Raw genomic sequence first — 24,111 nt, forward strand, 5'->3', positions numbered from 1 at the left:
TCAGGTTGGACCAAAACGAAACGCTAAATATGTAGTAGAAGGTCCAACGGAGATACCGCAGGCATCGGTTAAAGTCGGTACTCCAAATAGCTGCGTGTGTGCGTGTGTGTGTGTGTGAAATCACTGCCTGAGCACACGGGGCATTCGTGTTGACGTCTCCACGGGAGACGGGGGCGCGCGCTTTAGGGAGCTTTGTTAGTGTGCTCACGGGCGGGGAGTAAGGGCACGACATTGACCATTTCTAATAGCAAAGTCACCGCAACTATTAAAACCAAGCCAGTGATTCAAGTAAATTCTTTAATGGGTGGTACAAGCCTGTTTCACAACATAAGCAATCATAGCAACCATCAACTGTAAAAACAAAAAAAAGAGAAAATATATATGTACAGTTAGTCAAGTAAACTCTTTATGAGACGGTACAAGCCTGTTTCATACCATAATCAATCATAGCAACCATCAACTGTCAAATATATATATATATATATATATATATACATACAGTTAGTCAAGTAAACTCTTTATAAGACAGTACAAGCTTGTTTCATACCATAATCAATCATAGCAACCATCAACTGTCAAATATATATATATATATATACATAGTTAGTCAAGTAAAGTCTTTATAAGACAGTACAAACCTGTTTCATGCCATAAGCAACATGAAACAGGTTTGTACTGTCTTATAAAGAATTTACTTGACTCACTGGATTATTTCGCTCCTTATTTGTTGAGCACTTTCCCTAACGTTGAGTGCTTTAAACAAAGTTTCTATCTATCTATCTATCTATCTATCTATCTATCTATCTATCTATCTATCTATCTATCTATCTATCTATCTATCTATCTATCTATCTATCTATATATATATATATATATAGATATATATATATATATCTATATATATATCACGCAGTTCGAAATATCAATAATACGTCTTTAATGTCCTTACTGTATAATGAGTACTGTTAATTTGAAAGAAAATTCGTAAAACCGGAAGTGGATTGTGTAGCAGCGGAAGTCCTCAGTTGCTTCTGCCAGGATTTGTAAATCTGTTTTTGGGGGTCTCCAAGCAGTTTCCCAGATGTCTCCCAGCGCTTTGAAACGAACGGCAAAGTCGAGGTAATCCAGACATTCCTGAGCAGGCTGGTAATATTAGCCGCGACACTTAACGCCTGTTAGCGGCTACGGCCGCTGTGCGTCGGGGCCGGGCAGAGGGGCTTGGCCCGTCACGTTATGCGGTGTAGGTGCGCTAACGCTAAGCTAGCCTTCGGACACCTCTGAGCCAAACCCCTAACGGGAGCGAACACCACGCAGTTAACCCGGGGTTTCCTTTCGGCATTCGTGACAGTTATACGCTGTACATGCATTTGAATATCAAGTAAAAAAATAATAGATGTGGTCCTGGTTAGCAAGTCGGGTAGCTGTCCGGGCTAACTTGAAACTGGAAGATGGAGTAACGTTAACTACCCGCTGCAACTGTGACTACCATGGCTTTTGAAGTGTAGGAGTTCAGAGGTCACAGACACGACCACGACTCTATGTAAAACTAGTAAGGAGGATGCAGTCAGCTACAGTCTAATGGGATTGGACACAGAATTTCAATCTCATTGGCATTAGCTCTGTTCATATTGGAGGACTGTTTCATCTGCTATACTTTACCCTTACCCTATACATCTGTCTATGTTTACTCCTGCTTTAATTTCACAATGTAAATAACATATTAACTATAGTACTAGTAGTTTTATTAGTAGCACATAATGCCTCCTTGCACCTGTATTTCACTTACAAGATCAAAGTGTGTACCGTCCTGAGAACATGCACTTCCACGTTCTGCTGTTGGCTGTAAATGTACATGAGTGACACATGTATTGTGATGAATCTTATCACAATACATTTGAACTGAAAGACAATAAAGCTTCACCTTACAGCAGTCTAAATAATATGCAACAGAGAGAGGCTGCTGTTACATACAGGTTTAGGCATTTGTAAAAAGCTTTTATATATATATATCTCTATCTATCTATCTGTCTAGCTATATATAGTATCCTTACAAACGATGCGACCTATGCTTAGCAGAGAAATATTTCATTATTTGCAAGCCTGATATGTCTACACTGAACAGTAGGAATGAATTGGCCACCAGCTGTAGACACAGAAAAAAATAACTGCTTTGCAATTACAAATAAGCCATTGTCTTCATTATCCGCCCCCCATTGGATGATAGACATGTGTTGACCGATATTGGATGTTGTATTTTTATGTTTTGCCTGTCTGTTCTTTCGGCTGTGCTCTGGACCCACTCCACTAGATGATGTACGTAAAGTACCCCACCCATTGGATGTTATTTTATTTTGTTATATTTTAAACGTATGCTATTTCAACAATGCCCCGGCCCTTTAAGCCCTTACTTTTTCAAAACGAGCCCCAGTCCCTCCTTCATTGGTTGTAGTGTTCTGATGTTACTTATCAAATGTTTTCTATCCTCCCATTGGTTGCTGTGCACCGTAACTAGGGGCGTGGTGTGAGGCAACAAAGCATTTATTCGCTGTTCTTTGTTGTTTAGCCAACTTGGCAGCTGATGAGTGCGTGATGCACAAAACAGTCTTGTATGGCTATGTATTAAAAAGTTTCCCCCCTACATCTATATATATGTATGTATGTATGTATGTATGTATGTATGTATGTATGTATGTATATATATATATATATATATATGTGTGTGTGTGTGTGTGTGTGTGTGTGTATGTGTGTATGTGTGTATATATACAAATGTACATATACATACATACATACACTACATTCATATACATATATATACATACATATACACACACACACACACACTGCCCTTAAGTTAAAGGTTAAAGAGTTTTTTTTTTCATTTTGATTTTGATATACTCTATTGATCCCCAGATGGAAATTGTGCCACTTAGTCCACATTAGTTCACTTAAACTGGAATTTTCCTTTCACTCCACGCTGTCAAGTTGGTGAACTTGAACAACTTTAACGAAAAGCTTCCACAGAACCAAATCCTTCACAACCTTGATTGTTGAGATCAATTAAGTTTAATTTGACTGCAGTGATTTTAGTTTGTATTCACATGAGTCATGATCCCCAGGTAATTTTTTGGCCATTGCCAGTCATGACTGAAGTCTTGCTGCTGTTAATCCAAATTGCCAGTCAACTTTTTCCAGGAAAAGTAATTTTGAAGTAAATTAATTCTTAAAATCAATCACGAAAACTGTCCAAGAGGTTGTGTGCCCATATTGCATATTGTATTGTTTGTTCACTTTGTTGTAATTAAAGTTTCAGGTACATGGCCACCGTACTACATTTTTCTCAACAAAACTGTGAAGGGCTTATTACAAAACAAGGCCACTGTCACAAGTGACTGGCAAGTCCTAATTCTTGGCAAAGCTGGTCAATGACCTCAGAGAGGCATATGGCTTACTATGAATTCCCTATTTCACCTGTCTCGGAGTCTTCAAAAAGGTTTGTAAGCGCGTAATAGGCACAGGTATATGTAATGTATGTAGAGAAAAGGTTTTATTTTTCTGGCCCTACTGCGTCTTGCTGTTCCTGCTACAGTTCTGAAGCTTGGCTTAAATACTGCGACTTCTGACTCCAGAATTGAGTTACAATTGTACTTCCCCTTACTCAAGTCGGAGAAATATTTCATTCCACTTCCCCTTGCATACGGAGGTCACAGAACCAATGTCTTCCTCAAGGACACCAGCAAGGGCAGGTCTACTCCTATTAGCAATTGACCTAGACTTGCTAAGTGAAGTGTAGTCTCGTTAAACTACTGTCACCCTGGTATGCCTTAACATAATGTTTGTTTGCACTGTCACCCTACAACCACATTCTCTGCATAGCTACTTTATTGTGGTCAGCTTGCTAGATGAGGTCGCATTAGGAGTCAGTACACTGACAAGTGATAGTGACATTCCAGCCAACTAGAGTCGTAGACATGAGGCTATCATCCCCTTGGTAGACTGCAGGCTGTAAATAGCTACTGAACATGGGAGTCAGGAGATCAACAGGGCATGAGCAGGGAGAGGGAGCATGTTATAGGAGACTGGAGAGGGCCACCTTCCATGGGTGGCAGCTATTTTTGGATGTTTCTTGGTCAGGCTGTATCAGACCCAGTTTGTGTCTCTTGTGGTAGATTTTTAGCTTAGCTGCACCAGGAGACTGATGGAACCCAACAGGGAAGAGGATAAAGAAGATGTCAGTGAGTGTTTGGTCAGGTTAGGTGTTGGCTGTCCATGCTTAGGCCTGTCTGTTGTTTCTAGTTAAATTTCTGTTTCTATCTCTCTTCTCTGATTTTGTCTCTATCTCGCTCTTCCTTGCTTTTACTTGTCATAAAATCACTTTGATGATTAGTGCAGTTTCTTAGCTTCCCTGCCGGGCCATGCTACAAGGGATACTTTCTATTTAGGGGTCCAAGCAGCGAAGCTGCTGGAACCCTTTTGTATCTGTTCGGATTGTTTTTCTTCTTCTGCCATAAATGTGTCTGGGTTCTCAGAAACCGTAACAGCTGCAGTTCCCAAACTTGGCAGATTGATTGGAAATCTTACCCACTACTCAGACAAAAAAAAAAAAAAAAAGAAAGAAAAAAGATTGACCTGATGGTGGCGCTATAACAAGGAACTGTAAATTTTGTCCTATAACTTTTGGATCGTAAGTCTCAGAAACAAAATTATTTTTCTTTTTTTCTGGATTCTGTTGGTCCAGACAAATCTAAAGATAGAAGACGACCCCATTTGAGCCTAGAAATATTTTCTGCAATTTTGAATTTTGTCCAGATCTGTTTTTTCACTACTCCTACAAATTTTGAGCAGTCGTCACCAAGTTTGGTACAGATCATCTCAGGACCAAGCTGGGAGATGTTAATTTTTGGGATTCTTGACATTCCATACAGTTTCACTATACAAGCCAATTACATTTGATCAAAATAGCTAACTTTAAAACATTTGCAATAACTCATTAATGCATTGACTTATCAGTCTGAAACATGAGTCAAATCAAGTCAAGTCGATTTTATTTGTGTAGCCCAATATCACAAATTACAAATTCAGGAGTTTTCTCCAAGCTTGTGTATTAAAATGCCTCTTAACCTCTAGGGGGCGCCACAAATATGAAAGTTTTATATTTTGTAACTGACTGCATGCATTCATACGAAATTTGGTTTTCAGATATGTCAAACGACCAGTCGGCAGTGACATTCAGCATCTTACTCTAATTCCTACTGTGTGCACAACATTTTTATTTCACCAAATGTTTGATCAAACTTCACCAAAGTATTTGACAATACACCCGAAACCAGCAGAATGGCATGTGTTTTTTCCCCCCCAAAATTGTATCACCAGCACTTAAATTGTAGTGAAGTTTTTTTTAAGCTTAAACAGACAAAAATACCCCAGTCTGACAACTGTGATGTCATTGCCTTGAGTTGTAAGAAGGTGTGTGGAACGCCATGTCCCCCCAGTGGTGCAGTCAGTAAGTCGCCTTCGCAGGGCATACAAAGGTCGCTGGTCCAAATCCCAAGGTGTCCATACAAATTTACCAACCTTGTGGCAATTAATGCACGTGGCGTGTTTTCAAATCCTTCTGAAGGTTTTATTAAGTTGAAGACTGCCTTTTGGTAAATTTAAAAATTTCCGCCATTTTTAATTTTGTCCAAATCGGTTTTGTTTTGTTTTTTCGCTACTCCTTCTACAAATTTTAGCAATTGTCACCAAATTTGGTACAGAGCATCTCTGGACAAAGCCAGAAAAAGTTAACTTTTCTGATTTTTTTTATATTCCATACAGTTTCATTATGCAAGCCAGTCACATTTTATCAAAATAGCTAAATAAAAAAAATTGCAAAGTCTACGGTGGTGTAGCGGTCTAAGCATTGGCTTTGTGTCAATGCAGTTGCCCACTGGGGACCGGGGTTCGCGCCCCGGTCTTGTCAGATCCGACTATGGCCGGACTCGATGAAGCAGCAATAATTGGCTACGCTGTCTTCGGGAGGGGGGTGGAGTCGGCTTGTGTTCGTCACATGAATGTGTCTCTGGGTGTGTCGCAGGAAGCCCTGGTTCGGCCTGCAGGCGCCTTGTCACGAAGGTGGCGAGGCGTCTCCTTCGAGACTGCCGGCCGGAGAGATGCAGTTGTTGAACGCATGCAGTACGAGGGTGGGTGTTTGAACTAAAATAGGGATCGATTGGCCACTAAATTGGGAGAAAAAAGAGGAAAATCAGAAATAAATTTAAAAAAAAAAAAGGCAAAACTTATGACCGCACTGAGATATCAACCTTAGATTTGAGGCACATATTCAGCAGTTTTCACTAAGCCTATGTATTAAAGTGCATTTTGCTTAGTGCTTGGACCCTACCTATTGCCACTTGCGGCTATATTTTCTTGTTCTTTGAGAAAATCTGTAGCTCTTAACACTTACGCTCTGTTTTAATGGCAGTTGAAATCTTAAATGCAAATCGCCCCAGGGTCTCCCACACAGGCCCATATCTTAAAAGTATTTTTTTTCCCTACTCTTGATTTGCAAGATTGGTTGTGTCTTTAAACTGTGTGAAAAATTGCTCTCAACAATTAGATGCACAGACCTGTTAAATGAGAGCGACAGGTGGTAGGTTTTTGAGATATTCGGGGCTTGCTTAAGTGCCCTGGGCTTTCCCCAGGCAACTGCACAGCCTCATGGGAGTTGCTGAGAAACTTTTCCAGACAGTCCTGGACTTGACCTAATGAGGCCACATGATACCTGATCACATACCTCAACCTGCTCCAATGCTGGGAACGGTGGGAGAGCTCGCGGTGCGATATCATTGCAGTTCATGGTCCATATGATAATATTTTGACTTGTAACTTCATATATATATATATATATATATATATATATATATATATATATATTTAAATATATTATAATATTTGTACATTTTTTATTGTTCATATTTTTTGTTTTATCTTTTTTTTATATTTTCACATTTTTTTATATTGTCTTTATGGTTTATTGATTTTATATTGTCATGTGTTACAGTGTCCCTTTCTATTAAGTTTGACCGTAGTGAAAAGCTGATCTACTAAAATGTCATAATCAATATATATGTAAGAATACAACACTATAAATCAACTGGGCTACTTGATGACACTGAAAGAGAGAAAAAAATCACTGTAGTGGGTGTTAATATACTGCTACCATGTTTAAGGAGAACACGGTGATAATTTACTGTGTTGGTGGCTTTGTGTCCTCTTATGTTGGTGCTGTGACTTTAAATCCCTTGTAACCTTTTTAGAAGAGTAATTGAAAAGTTTAGTACTTCACTACATGACTTGAAGGCAGAGGTGCTTCGTGATAAAGTGCCGGCGCGTTTTGCCCTTGTCGAGAATAGACCCACTTTTGGTTATGTAAAAGCTCTTCACCCTGTTCCTGTTTCTCTGTCTCCTGCCTCAGGCCCTGAGGGGGAGATGACTAAGGAGGATGTTCCAGAGCCTTCTGAGGGGGACAGTGTCTTGGGACACCATAGCAGGCTGTCGCCTCATCAACACGTCCGCGGCCTGGAACGGCCCGTCATCCACCAGGTGGCTGCTGCACCCATGCCCACTGACTGTGGTGAGGATGTACACACGTGTCTGCAACACATACACATGCGTGCACACACATGCATATATACATGACAACATTAACCAGTCAGCCTGTTAACACTTTCTCTGCTGGTAAAATAGTGGAAAAAGTCCTCAAATGTCTTTTGTTACCTTGAAAGTGGTATTATCTGAACTCCAGGCCTTAACAGGTCTTGAGTATAGTTAAACATAATATCTTATTTCCATCATGGTAATCTGTCTTTGTAGTCTAGTTTATCATGTTGCAGTTTTCTCAGTGTACTGTGGTTAGATGTGGTATATCCTATCCAATAGGGTGTTTTCATTTGTAGTTGATTTGAATAGCTACATGAGTATATATTTCCTTCTAATCGGCATTGGAAAGGAGATAAATAGACCCAGGTTTTGACTCAAATAAGCTGTGTCACCCTACTAAGGTATCCCCTGTTTGTAGGCAAAATACTTCTGCCCGACATAGTTGAAGTCCACAATTACCTCAAGCACTTAGCAAAGGTTTGCTGCTGTCTGCTCAGTTTTGCATCTGCTCTCGTTATGAGTGAAAGATATAGAAGGTGACGGCCTGTTGTCGATCAACACAATGGACCATTAGCCTTGATTCAGCCCCCTCTTATTGCCTTCATAAGCATGTAAATTAAAATTGAAAAAGTTTTTGTTCAATCGAATTAGATGTGTTGGGCTTCAGAGGGGAAGTTGTTCATCATGGGATGCAGAACCCCCCCACCACCCCCTCTTATTTTTCAGCCTTGGTAATTTTCAAATGCTTCATTTGGTTCACGGCATGCCATCCATTGTCAGATCTTGTTTCGTTCATCGCTGTACACTGTAGGCACAGCGAAGACATTATCACCGGGATAAGATCATTTGAATGAGTTGATTTAGGATTCTCTCGTGGAACATTAACAATGACTATCTGTGCCACGGCACATCACACATGCTCTTGTTTTCTCCGGCTCACATAGCTTTAGATTTTTGGGTCTGATAACAGAACTACATGGTGGTAATCTGGTACTTGTGTTGTCGTTCTTCCACTGGTAGAATTCTCATTCTTTGATCCCAGCGAGCCCCAGTGCAGGGAGGTTCTGTTGGACCCCAGCACCACCGTACCGGAGCTATTTGCTGTCCTCAGACAGTGGGTGCCCCAGGTCCAGAAGAACATCGACCTCATTGGCAACGAGGTGAGACAGATTATCTGACACACTGCACACTCTTTGTGGCCTCGTACAGCTCATTCCCCCACCGCTTCGGGATCAAGACTGAATATTCTTTGTTTGTACTCGCATAAACTGAACAATCTGCCAGTTATTTACTAACCGACGCGTAAAGATGAAAATGTGACAAAAAAAGAAAATTCAACCATCTTTGACAGAGTACCTGACTCCGAAAAAACCCCCAACAGTAAAACAAACGCCGGTTGTGTGCCTCCCCCCAAGTCATAGGAAGTAGCTGCATTGCGGTGGAATGAGCTCTCTGTTGAAGCTTTTGTCTCAAAGCAAATGATAAATTTCCTCTTACCCCCCCCCCTCCCATTAATAACGGCTGCCCTTGAGAGTGACACATTCTATTTCTACACCAGTTTGTCAGCCAGTCTTGTCTAAACTTGAAGTTGAGTTGAGCAGAGTTATGATAGGCCCTGTTTGCTTGTCTTTTATCAGATCAGTGCTGTCTGCTTTTAATTTATAGCCTATTATATGATATTACTGCAGAGTAATAGTAATGGCCGTTTGCCACACATTGCATGTCTTGTCATTGCGTAGATCCTCAAGAGAGGCTGTGGCGTGAACGATCGAGATGGCCTAACTGATATGAGCCTCTTGCACTACTGCTGCAAGGCTGGAGCCCCTGGCATTGGTTAGTATGGAGACGAATGTGCTCTGTGTCCTTGTAGGAGGTATAGACTCAGCAGAACTGTAAAAGTGTGTTTACATCTTTAGTATCTCTCTGTGTATTACTTTATCACAATTTCTGACCTCGGGTCAAAGGACAATGCTGTGTTCATCACTACTGTCCTTCTATCCCAACCTTGAGCACTAACACACTCTTTTTTCTGTGATTACACCCCGCACCTCCCACATCCACTCCGCGCAGGAGATGCAGAGACGGCAGCCGCTTTCGCCCGCCAGCTGCTCACCCTGGGAGCCGAACCCAACCTGCGCTCACGCTGGACCAACATGAGGGCCTTGCACTATGCCGCCTACTTCGATGTGCCCCAGCTTATCAGGGTGGTGTTGCAGGCATCCCAGCCTGGAGGTGAGAGCAAAGCAGAGCGGAGGAGCTTGAGGAGGGAGCTCAGGGCCTCTGCAACTAGAACAGGGCAGACGTTTAAAAAAACAAAAACAAAAAACAAAAAAAACAATTGCAGTAAAGATTAAGCCCACAAAATAAATAATACAATAAATGGACTATACATACTTTATTTTTATGGAAAATAGATGCAGTCTTGTGGAATGGGAGAAAAAGTTAAATCTGCATATTAACTAATTAACCTGACTCGGTACTTATTTCGCTTATGCACATGAACAGCTATTTGTATGGCTATGTGACATTGGACCCAGGCTTGCTGGCATGAGTTCAGTCCAGAAATTGAGGAGAATGTGCAGTCGGAAAAGCGGGTACCAGGCGTAAATTGCTCTGCCAGCTGGGGCAGATGGTTGAAAGAATATCTCAGCCCCCTAGTGGATGCTTGATCTATAGTGATCACTCCAAGCTCATTATGCAGATTTATTCCCCCTGCTGGCTTGAGGAAGAAGTGAAGGATGAAGAGGAGAGTGCGTTTTATGCCTGTCGAAGGAAGCTTATGAGATGATCCATGGGTGCAGACAGAAGATGAGTGGTCAATTGAAATTGGGCATCAGCAAGGGATTTAAGACTGAGAACTGACGTCTTGCTGAGAGGCAAATTCTCCTCATCTTTTCCGTCCGTCCAGTGAGGATTCTTAGAGGTTTTCATCATTCATTTGTGCTTCATAATAAGGCCAGAGTTAGGTGGTGTGGAGTAGCTTTGGCTGCATCAGTATTGTTTGAACATGATAATCCTGCTTATTTTCCAGCACATTATTAATCACAAAAGATTAACTGATTAACTTCATCCCACAGTATCAGATGTGCTCTGCCCGTTTCTGATGTCTGATGTGTATGTCTGTTCTATTAGCACAGACAAGATAGGGGACGGGGGGGATCGCTGGTTCGAATCCCCGTATTACCTCCGGCTTGGTCGGGCGTCCCATTGTGTCTGCGGGTGGGAAGCCGGATGTGGGTATGTGTCCTGGTCGCTGCACTAGCGCCTCCTCTAATCAGTCGAGGCACCTGTTCGGGGGGGGGGAGGACTGGGGGGGATAGCGTGATCCTCCCACGCGCTACGTCCCCCTGGCAAAACTCCTCACCGTCAGGTGAAAAGAAGTGGCTGGGGACGCCACATGTATCGGAGGAGGTGTGTGGTAGTCTGCAGCCCTCCCCGGATCGGCAGAGGGGGTGGAGCAGCGACCGGGACGGCTCGGAAGAGTGGGGTAAATTGGCCAGAAAATACAGTTGGGGGGGAAAGGGGGGGATCCCATCCCCCCCCCCCCAAAAAAAAAGATAGGGGCTGGAGTGTCTCTGATTAGTGGGGGCGGTAACATTCATTCATTCATGCACATTTTTTGCATGTGTGACATGCCTGTGGACAAAAGCACTCAGACACATTTTGGACTGCAGGTTGATCTATGGCAGAGTTCAACCAGCAGGGGTGCAATGTTGGCAGGGCTTATAGGAAATACGGCTGTTATTATATTTCACATAAACATTGAGATTTCATTCAGGATTGATGTCTTTCATTGAAACGAAGCCATATAGTTCAGTTTTTCACTCAAAAAGCCCAGGGTGCAGTCTGTTGTTATGATGTATAATTATCATCGACATGTAGAGCAAAATGATTTTACTTCACTTTCTGCATCTTGCAGTATGCCAAAACCTACCCCCGCCCGACCGGTCTGCCCCACCTGACCCGCTAAAATGTGCGTTAATTAACCACCTGAACCCAAACCTGACCTGCAAACCTCCAAATTTATCCTAGGCTGCAGCAAAGTGAGCAGTGTTGCACTATGTTGTTTTTGGATTCTTTGCCCAGCCTATAAGACACTGATTGCAGGGCATCGCCTGTTTGATCTCAGCCTAATAGCACCCGGGTTGAGGCCACTAAATAAACACACTAATTTTTCAAAACGGTATTCTTTATTGTTGAATAGCAGCAAAACAAGTACCCTATAAATAAATACATGAACTCTTGTCTCTTGCTTTCTCTTGCTCACTCACACACACACACACACACACACACACACACACACACACACACACACACACACACACACACACACACACACACACACACACACACACACACACACACCTCTTCTTTCTGACCAAAAAAAGAGTTTTAGCGTTGTAATCAAAAGCTACGGATACCAGTTAGGGGGGGAAAAAACTCGTAGGTGAAGCCTCAGCACTCTAAACATGCATTGACCAAAACCACAATCACAAATTGGTGATAAAGCTGCTTGCGTGCGTGCGTGCATGTGTGTGTGTGTGAGAGAGTGAGAGAGAGAGAGAGCGAGAGAGAGAAGGTGGACTAGTAATGCACAGCCTAGCCTATTGCACTCAGTGTTTCTGTAAGTTATTTATACTCAGAGCGCTGCTTTGTCACTTTTTGACCTGCCTGCCCAAACCCGTGTTATTTTCTAGTAAGCTTACCCAAACCTGCAGGACCGGCGGGTCGTGGGTCGACCCGCACATCACTAGTGGGAACTAAATCTCAGTGTGTGCTACACATGTGCAGTCCTAACAGTGGAAGTAAGTGTGAGTTTGAGGATAAAGGATGAAATAAGATGTACTTTATTAATCCCCGTTGGGAAATCCATCCTCAACACACACACTGGAAGCAGTGGGCAGCTGTGTAGCTAGGAGCAGTGGGCAGCTGCTGCGCAGTGCCCGGGTTCAGAGTTGGGGGGGCTATGCAAGTTTCAGTCCAGTGTCTTGCTAGTGCATGATATCTGTATCTCTCCACTGGTCTTTTGCAGATGTGGATGCCACCTGTACTGACTTTGACTTCGGCACGGCTCTACACATCGCTGCGTCCAACCTGTGCACCTCGGCTGTCAGATGCCTCCTGGAGCTGGGAGCGAACCCTGCCTTCAGGGTAGGTTTAATTTCTCTAATACACATGGGCACACAAGCAGATTTACTGGTGCACCAGTCAAGTCTCGACTTTGATTAAGTGGATTTAGACCGAAAGCCTGTGGACAAACCACAAAAAATATGACTAAATTTAATATAAGCATCCACTTATAGTGTGATTTTATGATGGGGATTATTCATCAAGTCTGTCTGTGGGCTCAGTGTGCGTATAACAAATAATAATTTCAGGTTCTACCTCAGGGAAAGTGAAAGAACAAATATCCACAGTTTAGATCAATGACGTCTTAACAGTTTCTGCACACCGCACTGACTGGAAATCAGCAATAATACAACTTTGGCTGCAGACAGAAACATAGTTCCTAAACATAGTTATTGCCATGAGCCCCGAGGAAAAAAGAACTGGATTTACTAAATAGTTTTACTACATAGTTTTTACAATAATGATGATGCCAGCTTCATCTTTGCCATGGCGATCACATATTCTATAAAGGGAAGCTGTTTTGGTCATATATAAAATGACATTTTTTACTCTTACAGTTGCTGTGTTAATGTTAAATTTTTTGTTGTTGTTGTTTGATGCCCCAAAACCAAAATCAATCCCCCCAATAAGACTTAACACTTAGTCCTCAGCAAGAACAGACGTGTAATCTCTTTGTGTGAGATTAGTTTTCATCAGGCTTTGTATTGACACCCATTCATACTACTTAGCATCTGTTTTGATCTGTTGGTGCAGAATTATCTCCAATTCAGTGCACCCTCCTACTCTTATGTAAATCCCATCCATATATCCTTCCTCTTCATCACATGCATGCCTCATGAATCTGTGCCCTTGGTGCTATTTCAGCAGGGTAGTTTTTTTTCCTGCACTTTGACCATTTGTTCCACGACTCCTAACTTTCAAAATCATGTTTGCTAATTTATTTTTCACAAAAATGGTCCACCCAGCAGGAAGAAGAACCACGCCATCAAAGCCGCTGTTGTAGGAACAGTAAGCACGATGTGGAAAATGCTTAAATGGAGATTGAGGCGGGTGTCCGGGTGGTGCGGCTGTCTATTGCGTTGCCTACCAACACAGGGATCGCTGGTTCGAATCTCCGTGTTACCTCCGGCTTGTTTGGGCGTCTCTACAGACACAATTGGCCGTGTCTGCAGGTGGGAAGCCGGATGTGGGGATATATGTCCTTGTCGCTGCACTGGCGCCTCCTCTGGTCTGTCAGGGCTCCTGTTCTGGGGTGGAAGGGGGAATGGGGGAACAGCGTGATCCTCCCACACGCTACGTCCCCCTGGCAAAACTCCTCACTGTCAGGTGAAAAGAAGTGGCTGGTGACTCCACATGTATCGGAGGAGGCATGTGGTAGTCTGCAGCCCTCCCCGGAACGGCAGAGGGGGTGGAGCAGCGACCGGGACGGCTCGGAAGAGTGAGGTAATTGGCCGGATACAATTGGGGAGGGGGGGGTTCCCCCCCCTATAAAAAGGAGATTGAGACAGTATGTCAGCAGCTGAATGGCTTCACAAATAGCAAGTGTCACAGAAAAACGATTTTCCCCTTTCAGAGTCCTCCGAGTGTACTTGCGGCCTTAACCTGCAGCAGCTTACCAGTGGAACATTTTACGTGGTCTGGTCAATTGATATCAGGCTGCTTTTTTTTTTTTACTAGTGATAGTTTTGTAGATGTTCCCGCAGCCCAATTGAGACTTTTGCACGTTTTCATCAAAATGGTCAGTGAAGTAGTCAGATGGAAAATTGCTCCATTTTAAAGGCAATTCTTAAATCCCATGTATGGCAGCACGGTGTGAGAGCTAATTGCAAGACAACGTCGATGTTGTTTATTGCTGGTGCAGATGCATATTTTTTAGCCTGTAGATGGGAAGGAAGAGTTATTGCTCCTGTCCTGCTGTATTTATCAGAGAAACAGCCCCAGCGTTAAATCTCCGTGCGCGCCCCATCTCGTCCCGATTTTCCCCCCAGGAATTTAATGAAACACAAAATGCTTCTATCGTCTTGTAAACTTTAACAATCAGTCATTTCATATGTTGCCGCTCACTGGAAAATACTTTCATTTCATTCATCTCTTTGCTTTAGTTCCACTTCAGTGCCCACATCTTTCGCCGCTATTAAACTTCCAAGGCCTTCCCTGTGTAATGGAGTCCCATGTCCCCTGTATTTACTGTATTAAACAGAGACCGGACGCTGATGAAATGACACCGGTTCTACTGAGACCTTTGTGGTCCATCACTCAGTTAAAAGATTTACGAAGCTGCACAGTCAGTCCAGCCTTTTATGCCATTGTTGATATCCTCTTGTCTGTCTGTGTGTGTGTGTGTGTGTGCTTCTTCTTTTTTTTTGCGCATTGCATTTCCCATTTGGCGGTTTTCTGACTCACTTGGCAGATAACGCTATGAAATGGCATTTGTGCGGAATACAAATTTCCCGGGCCTTGGAACTTGTTGGACATCTCTCGTGAGAGCTCTCTCTCTCACAACTTGCCTTTGTGCCTCTCGTTTGCAGTCGTCTGAAGACTGGGTTGAGAGGTATAGTAAATATCCCTGATTCAAGACTGACATTTACCTTGAATAGAGGGATATTCAGTAGATTCTCAGCAGGTGATAATGGGCTATGTAGACATGCAGCGGTGGTGTCTATGCGTTTCCTGTATTTCCTAGTTCTGACGATGCATTTCATCTTCGACTGATAGAACAGGCTGCAGTACTTTGAGATGATGTGCTGTCATGGAAAGTTCCAATCTTGGAGCTTTTATTTTTTTTATTTTGGGAGCAGATAGTCCCCCCCCCCCCCTTAAGAGAAGCTGCTTGATCTGTTAATGTACAAATTTCACCACTAGGGGTCCCCAAAGCACTGCCCACCATACTCCATGATGACTGTGCACATCAAAGACAAATGCAGAGGGAGCGTTTTCCCCTCGTGCTGCCCTAAAGCAATGGCGTGTGCAGACCCCCCCCCCCCCAAAAAAAATGTGTTTAGGACATGAACATGAATTGCAATCCTCTTAACCTTTTATTTAGAGACTTGTGGTCTGGAAAATGCATGTTTGGTTCTCATCTGACTGAGCAAATGCTGAATTGGCGAGTGGAGACGATTGTCTGTCTGCTTTGTCTTTTGGGGTTTAATCGACTCTTGGCTGCTGCCATCAGCCCCGGAGATACTGGCGACTTGTTTCTAGCGTTTTTGTCGTTGCTTTGTCAGCGATTATTCAGAGAATATTTCTCCCACCACACACACACACACACACACACACACACACACACACCATCTGATCTACAGCCACCTACTGTGAGTTGGCTAGTCAGAAATAAAGTAGGTTGTCTAAGCCACAGAGGGATGGCTGTTGAGTCAACTTCACACTTTACTCTGCTGTATGTGGGTTCATGTTTGTGTGTGAACCCAACCATGTTGGCCTCTTAATCTTCCTGTCATAATCCTGTTGATGACTGATGAGGGAGCTGAAGTACTCACCATCACCCAAACCAGCGCATTATAAATCAGTCTAGGTAAAGAGTCTGTTTGACTGCAAGCTAGTACCAAACTCGCTCTAAACTTTGCCAGTACTGCTAAAATTGATTTTCCTGTGTACAACACTGCACAAAATCTTTACACGTTGGCATAGTGATTTTAGTTTTGATAAACTCCTCCTGGATTGCTACATCAAGGATCTGCTCTGAGCCCTTTCTTGTTTGCAATGGTGATGGACAGGTTGACAGACGAGATCAGGCAGGAGTCTCCGTGGACTATGATGTTTGCGGATGACATTGTGATCTGTAGCGAGAGTAGGGTGAAGGTTGAGGAGAGCCTGGAGAGGTGGAGGTATGCACTGGAGAGAAGAGGGATGAAAGTCAGTTGGAGCAAGACGGAATACCTATGCGTGAATGTGAGTGAGGACAGTGGAATGGTGAGGATGCAAGGAGTAGAGGTGATGAAGGTGTATGATTTTAAATACTTGGGGTCAACTGTCCAAAGTAACAGGGAGTGCAGAATAGTGGTGAAGAAGAGAGTGCAGGCAGGGTGGAGTGGGTGGAGAAGAGTGTCAGGAGTGATTTGTGACAGAAGGGTACCACCAAGAGTTAAAGGGAAGGTTTACAACATGGTTGTGAGACCAGCTATGTTATATGGTGTGGAGACAGTGGCACTAACGAAAAGACGGAAGGTGGAGCTGGAGGTGGCAGAGTTGAAGATATTAAGATTTTCACTGGGAGTGACGAAGAAGGACAAGATAAGGAATGAGTATATTAGAAGGACAGCTCAGGTTGGGTGGTTTAGAGACAAATCGAAAGAGGCAAGATTGAGATGGTTTGGACATGTGTGGAGGAGAGATGCTGGGTATATTGGGAGAAGGTTGCTGAATATGGAGCAGCCAGGGAAGAGGAAAAGAGGAAGGCCAAAGAGGAGGTTTATGGATGTGGTGAGAGGGGACATGCAGGTGGCTGGTGTGACAGAGGAAGATGTAGAGGACAGGAAGAGATGGAAACGGATGATCCGCTGTGGCGACCCCTAACGGGAGCAGCCAAAATTAGTAATAGTAGGCTTTCTGCCCCTGTGTTGATAAGGTCCTTCATCAAAAATGATTTCCAGTGCCAGGTGTTGTGTGGTATCAATGATGCCAGAAGATCTTCTCCTGTATTGCCACCTTGCCGTGGTGGAGAAACTTGCGTGTATTAATGATCCTAAGAGCTATTCTGTCTGGAGCTTGGCTCCTGGTAGGGTCATCCAATGTGCCTAGGTCAAGGGGGAGGTTCCAGACGAAGTGCGATCCAACAAAGACCTCAACAGCCGAACTGGCAGAAGATGTCTGTAGGTCACAATGGTAGTGAAGGCGGATGAAGGCTGCAACAGAGGGTGGTCCTCAATCATCTTGGTTCTCCATGCCATTGGACTCTGGCCACCCCCTGCCAAGAAACATGTGGTGGCTGCAAGCGCATCAGCCACTCCACGTAAAAAGCTTTGACAGCTTTTTACAGGCGTCCTCCCATTATGTGGCTCCAGGATCAGCCTCTACACCCACCTGAAGACCCAGAGGGAGGACAATCATACTCGACCCCGAGTGACTACCAATGATGATGATGCCAGAAGATATCCAGACGTATTAACAAATCCTGATTGGTTATTTTCAGCTATCAGTCTTGGTATCAGCCATTAGATGTTTGCAGGCTTTCTTGGGTTCAGAATGAGAATACTTTATTCATCCCCGAGGGGAAATTGGGTCGTTGTTTGTCCACTTGTTCCACAAAAGACTGGAACATCTCTCTCAGCCACTTGACAAGGCACTTGTTGTCTGCATTCTTTCCTACAACCTTTTCTATTTATACTTCATACACAAACAGCGTGTGCACTGATTTTGGTGTATTTGTGTTTCACCTACAGCAGAGGTCCTCAAATTTATTACTCAGAGGTCCGCATCTGATTTTTATTCAAGGTCAGAGGTCCAGAACAATTGGTGATAACAACATAACATTTATTTAGCTCACTTATAACTTTTAAGCAACATGCATTCAATTTCAAAACAGCCAAGTTAGTCAAAATACAGTCGAGCCTAGTGGGAGAAATAGCATTGTTTGCCTGCAATCAGTTGCTTGAAACTAGGCACAAAAGGTGTCATTGCCAACTGGAGACACTGATCCAAATACTCATTCCGTAGCCCTGCCCTACTCTGACTTACTCTAACCCTAATGGAAACTCACGTACAGGTAGGCTACTCGTTACTGTCATTTATGGTCGTGCTGGTTTCTCTCCTCTCATCTGCTCCCTGTTTCAGTGAGGGCGGGGCTCCGCCCCTACACAGACACAGACACACACACACACACACACACACACACACACACACACACACACACACACACACACACACACACACACACACACACACACACACGGAACAGAAGTGAGGAGAGACAGTGAACCAGGTGAAGTGAAGATACTTGAGCTGGCGACAACTACACTCGTTACAATACTGTAAGTGCAATAAAAGCTTCGCACCACGTCCGAGTAGTGTAGCAGCAGTCTTTTCCATTGCCTACCAACACAGGGATCGCTGGTTCGATTCCCTGAGTTACCTCCGGCTTATTCGGGTGTCCCTACAGTCACAATTGGCCGTGTCTGTGGGTGCGAAGCCAGATGTGGGTATGTGTCCTGGTCGCTGCACTAGCGCCTCCTCTGGTCGGTCGGGGGGCAGGGGGAACTGGGGGGAATAGCGTGATTCTCCCACACACTACTTCCCCCTGGCGAAACTCCTCACTGTCAGGTGAAAAGAAGCGGCTGGTGACTCCACATATATCAGAGGGGGCATGTGGTAGTCTGCAGCCCTCCCCGGATTGGCAGAGGGGGTGGAGCAGCGACTGGGACAGCTCGGAAAATAGGGTAATTGGCAAGATACAATTGGGGAGAAAAGAAAAAAAGCTTCGCACCACCACCAAAGCAAATTCTCCGGTGTAACGTTAATGCGTGAACTCGGCAGCAGATACACACAAAATGGAAAACATTACACTTCATAACATATTGTATTCATAACATAAGGTATGGGATGGATCCAGATTGACTTGCCATTCGGGCCAGATGCGGACCAAGGGTCCGGACTTGGAGAAGTCCTGACCTACAGTATTGGTTGCATACGATAAAGGCTTGAAGTTTGAAGTGTATTAACTTGCTACCTGAGCAAAAACCTTCTGTTTGAACTCTCCCTCTGGCCTTTGAGTAAATGTCACACTTTGAATCAGTTCTATCTGATAATAGACTTGACATTACCTGCAGAGTTGTGAGCAGAGGAAAAGGCTGGAAGAACACAGGATGTGGTAATCAAGCATTCCCTCAACATTCATTCAACTCAACCCAAGCATTAAAGTCGAGAATTGGCTTTTTCAGCAAAATTATCACTTGGTGTACATGCCCTGTTCACCACTGTCTGAAATGAGACATTTTGGTGTATTTGGCTGATCCTTTCATCTAAGTTGGGGTCAAGTGAGCTGAAACTATCAGCAACAGACAACCCACTGACTTAATCCCCATTGTAACCTGCCGTGCTCACCATTAGCAGAAGGCCTGCCTCAGTGTATTTTTTACTGGCTTGATTCACATTTTAATTCTTTTCCAATACACTGACAGTTCTTCACAATCTGCATTTTACCCCCTTGACTGGCACAAGACCGCCCATCCATCCATCCATTATCCAAACCGCTTATCCTGCTCTAAGGGTTGTGGGGATGCTGGAGCCTATCCCAACAGTCACTGGGCAGCAGGGGGGGAGACACCCTGGACAGCCCACCAGTCCATCACAGGGCCCACACACACACACACACACATTCACACCTAGGGACAATTTAATATGTCCAATTCACCTGACCTACATGTCTTTGGACTGTGGGAGGAAACCGGAGCATCCAGAGGAAACCCACGCAGACACGGGAAGAACATGCAAACTCCACACAGAGGATGACCGGGACGACCCCCAAGGTTGGACAACCCCGGGGTTCGAACCCCGGACCTTCTTGCTGTGAGGCGACAAGTTTAGGTTAAGTGTGTCACCTTCTCCTACCTTCCATGACCATCAGAGAATGATATTTAAAACTGTTGCCTTCAGGTGATGTTTTTGCCATGGGGCATTGTCACAGACTGGGGGGCTTTTACAACATGGAACTTATGATTCAACTGGATCTGTTTTCTAGTTTTCTCACTCATTGTTTCCATATACATAACTCTAAGGTAGATTATAACACTGTTTCTCTCTCTATCTCGTTCTCTCACTCAACACATACACACAAATATAAAAATGCATCTATCTAATTCAGCCAGTCAGCAAAGTCCCACCCAGTGTGTGCATTAGCTCAATGTTGCAACATGTGAAAGAAAGGCCTTGGCACTGACAAGCAGCTTCTTTTGATGTCTCTCACAAAGTACCACTTGCCGTGTAGCAGGACGGGACGCTGAGCATGAGTGTGTGCCCCAATTATGCTGGAGCAGCGGCAAATGTGCTCCCTTCCTCTGTCACGCCTCCACAGCTATCGCAGTCTGCCTCCCCTGACACATTGGCTCGCTGACTCTGTCTCAAGTCTCACTGACAGAGGCTTCTCTGAGCCACTCCACTAAAATCCCATGGTGAACGCCCGCCGATGCGCCGAGGGTGGAATTTGTTCCAGAAGCAGAGATGAGATTAAAGTTTCTGTCAAGCCCAGCATCTTCATCTCAAAAGTGATGGCATCAAACTTTTACAATTAGAGGGCCAGCTGTACTATCATTTTGATTGGATATGCTCTCCGAGTTTCAACTTGGGGGTTTCTCCTCCCCGCTCTTGTTGAGGGGTGGGTCAGCTGCATGTAGCTAGCATGGTTTGACTGTATCAATTCGAGTCAAATATCTTGTTCAAGGATGCTTTGAAATACAATCCATTCAGAAAGTATTCACACCACCTCACATTTTCCTCATTTTGATATGTTACAGCTATACTCTAAAATTGATTAAATTACTTTTTTCTCATCAGTCTACACACAATACTCCGTAATGACAAATGTTATTATGACATTTGTCATTACGGAGTTTTCTTGTAATGACAAAGTCATTACATTGCAGATCTGTTGCTATGACACTAGAAATTGAGCTCAGGTGCATCCCGCTTCCATTGATCATCCTTGAGATGTTTCTACAGCTTGATTAAAGTTCACCTGTGATAAATTCAATTGATTGGACATAATTTGGAAAGTTACACATCTGTCTATATAAGGCTCCAGAGTTGCCATGTATGTCAGAGCAAAAATCAAGCCAAGAGATTGTGTCAAGGCACACATCTGGGGAAGGGTTTTGAAACACTTCTGCAGCTTTGACAGTCCCGAAGAACACAGTGGCTTCCATCATTCTTTAGACGTTTGGAACCACCAAGACTCCTTGTAGAGTAAGCTGCCCATCCAAACAGGAGAGAAGGGCTTTAGTCAGGGAGGTGACCAAGAACCTGATGGTCACTCTAACAGAACTCTAGAGGTCCTCTGGGGAGATGGTTGTCCTCTGTGGAGATTGTGGAGAACCTGCCAGGAGGACAACCATCTCGGCAGCACTCCACTAATCAGGAGATTATGGTAAGAGTGGCCAGATGGAAGCCACTCCTCAACAGAAGGCATATGCAGCTTACTTGGAGTTTGCCAAAAGGCACCTAAAGGACTCAGTCCATGAAAAACAAGGTTCTATGGTCTGATGAAACCAAGATTGAACTCTGGCCAGAATGCCAAGAGTTATGCCTGGAGGAAACCAGGCATTGCTCATCACCTGGCCAATACAATCCCTACAGAGAAGCACAGTAGCGGCAGCATCATCCTGTGGAGATGTTTTTCAGCTGCAGGGACTGGGAGACTTGTCAGAATCAAGGGAAAGCTGAACAGATCAAAGAAGAAGATCCTACAGAGAGAACCTTCATGATAACCTGCTCAAGAGCACTCAGGACCTCAGGCTGTGGTGAAGGTTCACTGTCCAACACGACAACAAACCATAGCACACAGCCAAGACACCACAGGAGTGGATTCGCGACAAGTCTGCGAATGTCCTTGAGTGGCCTAGCCAGAGCCTGAACTTGAACTCAATTGAATATCTCCAGAGAGACCTGAAAATAGCAGTACAGCGGCACCCCTCATTCAATCTGACAGAGCTTGACAGGTTCTGCATTGAGGAATGGGAGAAGATCCCCCAGATCCAGGTGTACCTAGCTTTTAGTGTCCTACCCAAGATGAATTGAAGTTGTAATTGCTGCTAGGGGGAGGGCGGGGTTCAACAAAGTACTAAGTAGAGGGCCAAAATACTTATGTAAATGTTATATTTTTGATAAATTAACAAAAAATTGTAAAACCCTGTTTTTGCTTTGTCATTATGGAATATTGCATAGATAAAAAAATGAATTTAATCTATTTTAGAGTATGGCTGTAATGTATCAAAATGAGGAAAATTGAAGGGATATGAATACTTTCTGAATCCACTATTAATGGCTGCTTAGGGGAAAATATGCCCTCCTTCACTCTGTTAATACCCAATTGTCTTTTTCCTTTTCTCACACATCAATATTTAAACATTTTGCCTTGCCTTTTTCTTCCCCTTCTGTTGGCAGAATGAGAAAGGGCAGTGCCCAGCAGATGTGGTGCCGGACCCCCTAGACATGCCCTTGGAGATGGCAGACGCGGCTGCCTTGGCCAAGGAGCTGCGGTCTCTCCTAAGAGAAGCACTGCCTAGACCCTGCTCCCCACTGCCCCTCAGTATGTCTGCTCACAACCCCCCTGCTCTCTCAGAAAGAGCCCGGACACAGCTTGGCACCATGGGAATCCGACTGGGCGACCGCGTGGTGATTGCAGGTCAGAAGGTATGTGGGGGGTCGACCATCAAAAGGGAACGCAGGGACAGCATCTCTTTATCAATCTTAGTTTTTGACAAATATAACATTAGTTGGAAGTTGATGTTTCATTGAAATGGCACATCAACTCAGAGCTTTGATGCATCTTTATTTCTTGATTATCAAGGCTAACCTTTTAAAGATCTCAGTAGAGGAAAAGTTAGAAAAAGGCTTAGGCATGGGGATATTCATAATGTGGCCTGGTAATGGTAACATCTCACTTCACACACATGTACTCACACACACGCAGATGAAGTCATAGACTCATAAACCGACTGACAAAACATTAACTGACTCACTCACTTTGGCCCAGTCAGATATTGACTCTGAAAGAATTAAGCATTAATGAATTTTTCCCGCCACACTGGGAATGCAATCGCCTAGCGTCGAGCTCTACAGATTGGCTAATCAAAACCCTATTATCTCCCTTGTGCTTGCTGGCGCAGTCCCATGCTTTGATCTCTATTTTCCTTTTAATTATTTTCTCTTTTGCTGCTTTTATAAATATAGACACGTCAAAAAATGGTTGGTATTCCAACAGAGGGGCTGCCCTTGCCATGTTGCATAGCGTTTGGAATCAAGATGTAATATCTGGGTTGTACTTGAGGCATAAGGAGATAAACAAATATGCATATTGAAAAGATATTACTGGCATACAAACTGCACAGTATGTTGGCTGATCCGTACATTGCATTCCTTGATTTGTGTTGATTTGTTTTGGCAGTGGGGCTTAAAAACACCATTAAGTGTTTAACCTCTGCCATTGGCCTTTGACTGTTTGTATAGCTCATGTATGTGTGTCTACACAAGGTTGGCACCCTGCGATTTTGTGGCAGCACAGAGTTTTCCGGGGGCCTGTGGGCTGGAGTGGAGCTGGACCTCCCAGAGGGGAAGAATGACGGATCGGTGGCTGGGGTTCAGTATTTTACTTGTCAAGCCAAACATGGTTAGTCC

The 24,111-nt window shown here is 43.9% G+C and overlaps 1 protein-coding gene across 2 annotated transcripts in view; it reads left to right on the forward strand.

The window, feature by feature from the left end:
- Nucleotides 1–1,012: 1,012 nt before the first annotated feature.
- The window catches only part of LOC130126389 (CAP-Gly domain-containing linker protein 4-like), a 57,223-nt gene continuing 34,124 nt past the window's right edge, over nucleotides 1,013–24,111 (forward strand). For both annotated transcript variants that reach the window (XM_056295878.1, XM_056295879.1), the window contains exons 1-8: nucleotides 1,013–1,119; nucleotides 7,457–7,615; nucleotides 8,662–8,801; nucleotides 9,381–9,474; nucleotides 9,712–9,873; nucleotides 12,674–12,792; nucleotides 22,879–23,127; nucleotides 23,968–24,103. In XM_056295878.1, the coding sequence (XP_056151853.1) occupies nucleotides 7,471–7,615; nucleotides 8,662–8,801; nucleotides 9,381–9,474; nucleotides 9,712–9,873; nucleotides 12,674–12,792; nucleotides 22,879–23,127; nucleotides 23,968–24,103 (1,045 nt within the window). In that variant the 5' untranslated portion in view covers nucleotides 1,013–1,119; nucleotides 7,457–7,470. The remainder of the gene's footprint in view (nucleotides 1,120–7,456; nucleotides 7,616–8,661; nucleotides 8,802–9,380; nucleotides 9,475–9,711; nucleotides 9,874–12,673; nucleotides 12,793–22,878; nucleotides 23,128–23,967; nucleotides 24,104–24,111) is intronic.

This window comes from Lampris incognitus, chromosome 16 (genome assembly GCF_029633865.1).
Source record: "Lampris incognitus isolate fLamInc1 chromosome 16, fLamInc1.hap2, whole genome shotgun sequence".
In the NCBI taxonomy this organism is placed as follows: Eukaryota; Metazoa; Chordata; class Actinopteri; order Lampriformes; family Lampridae; genus Lampris; species Lampris incognitus.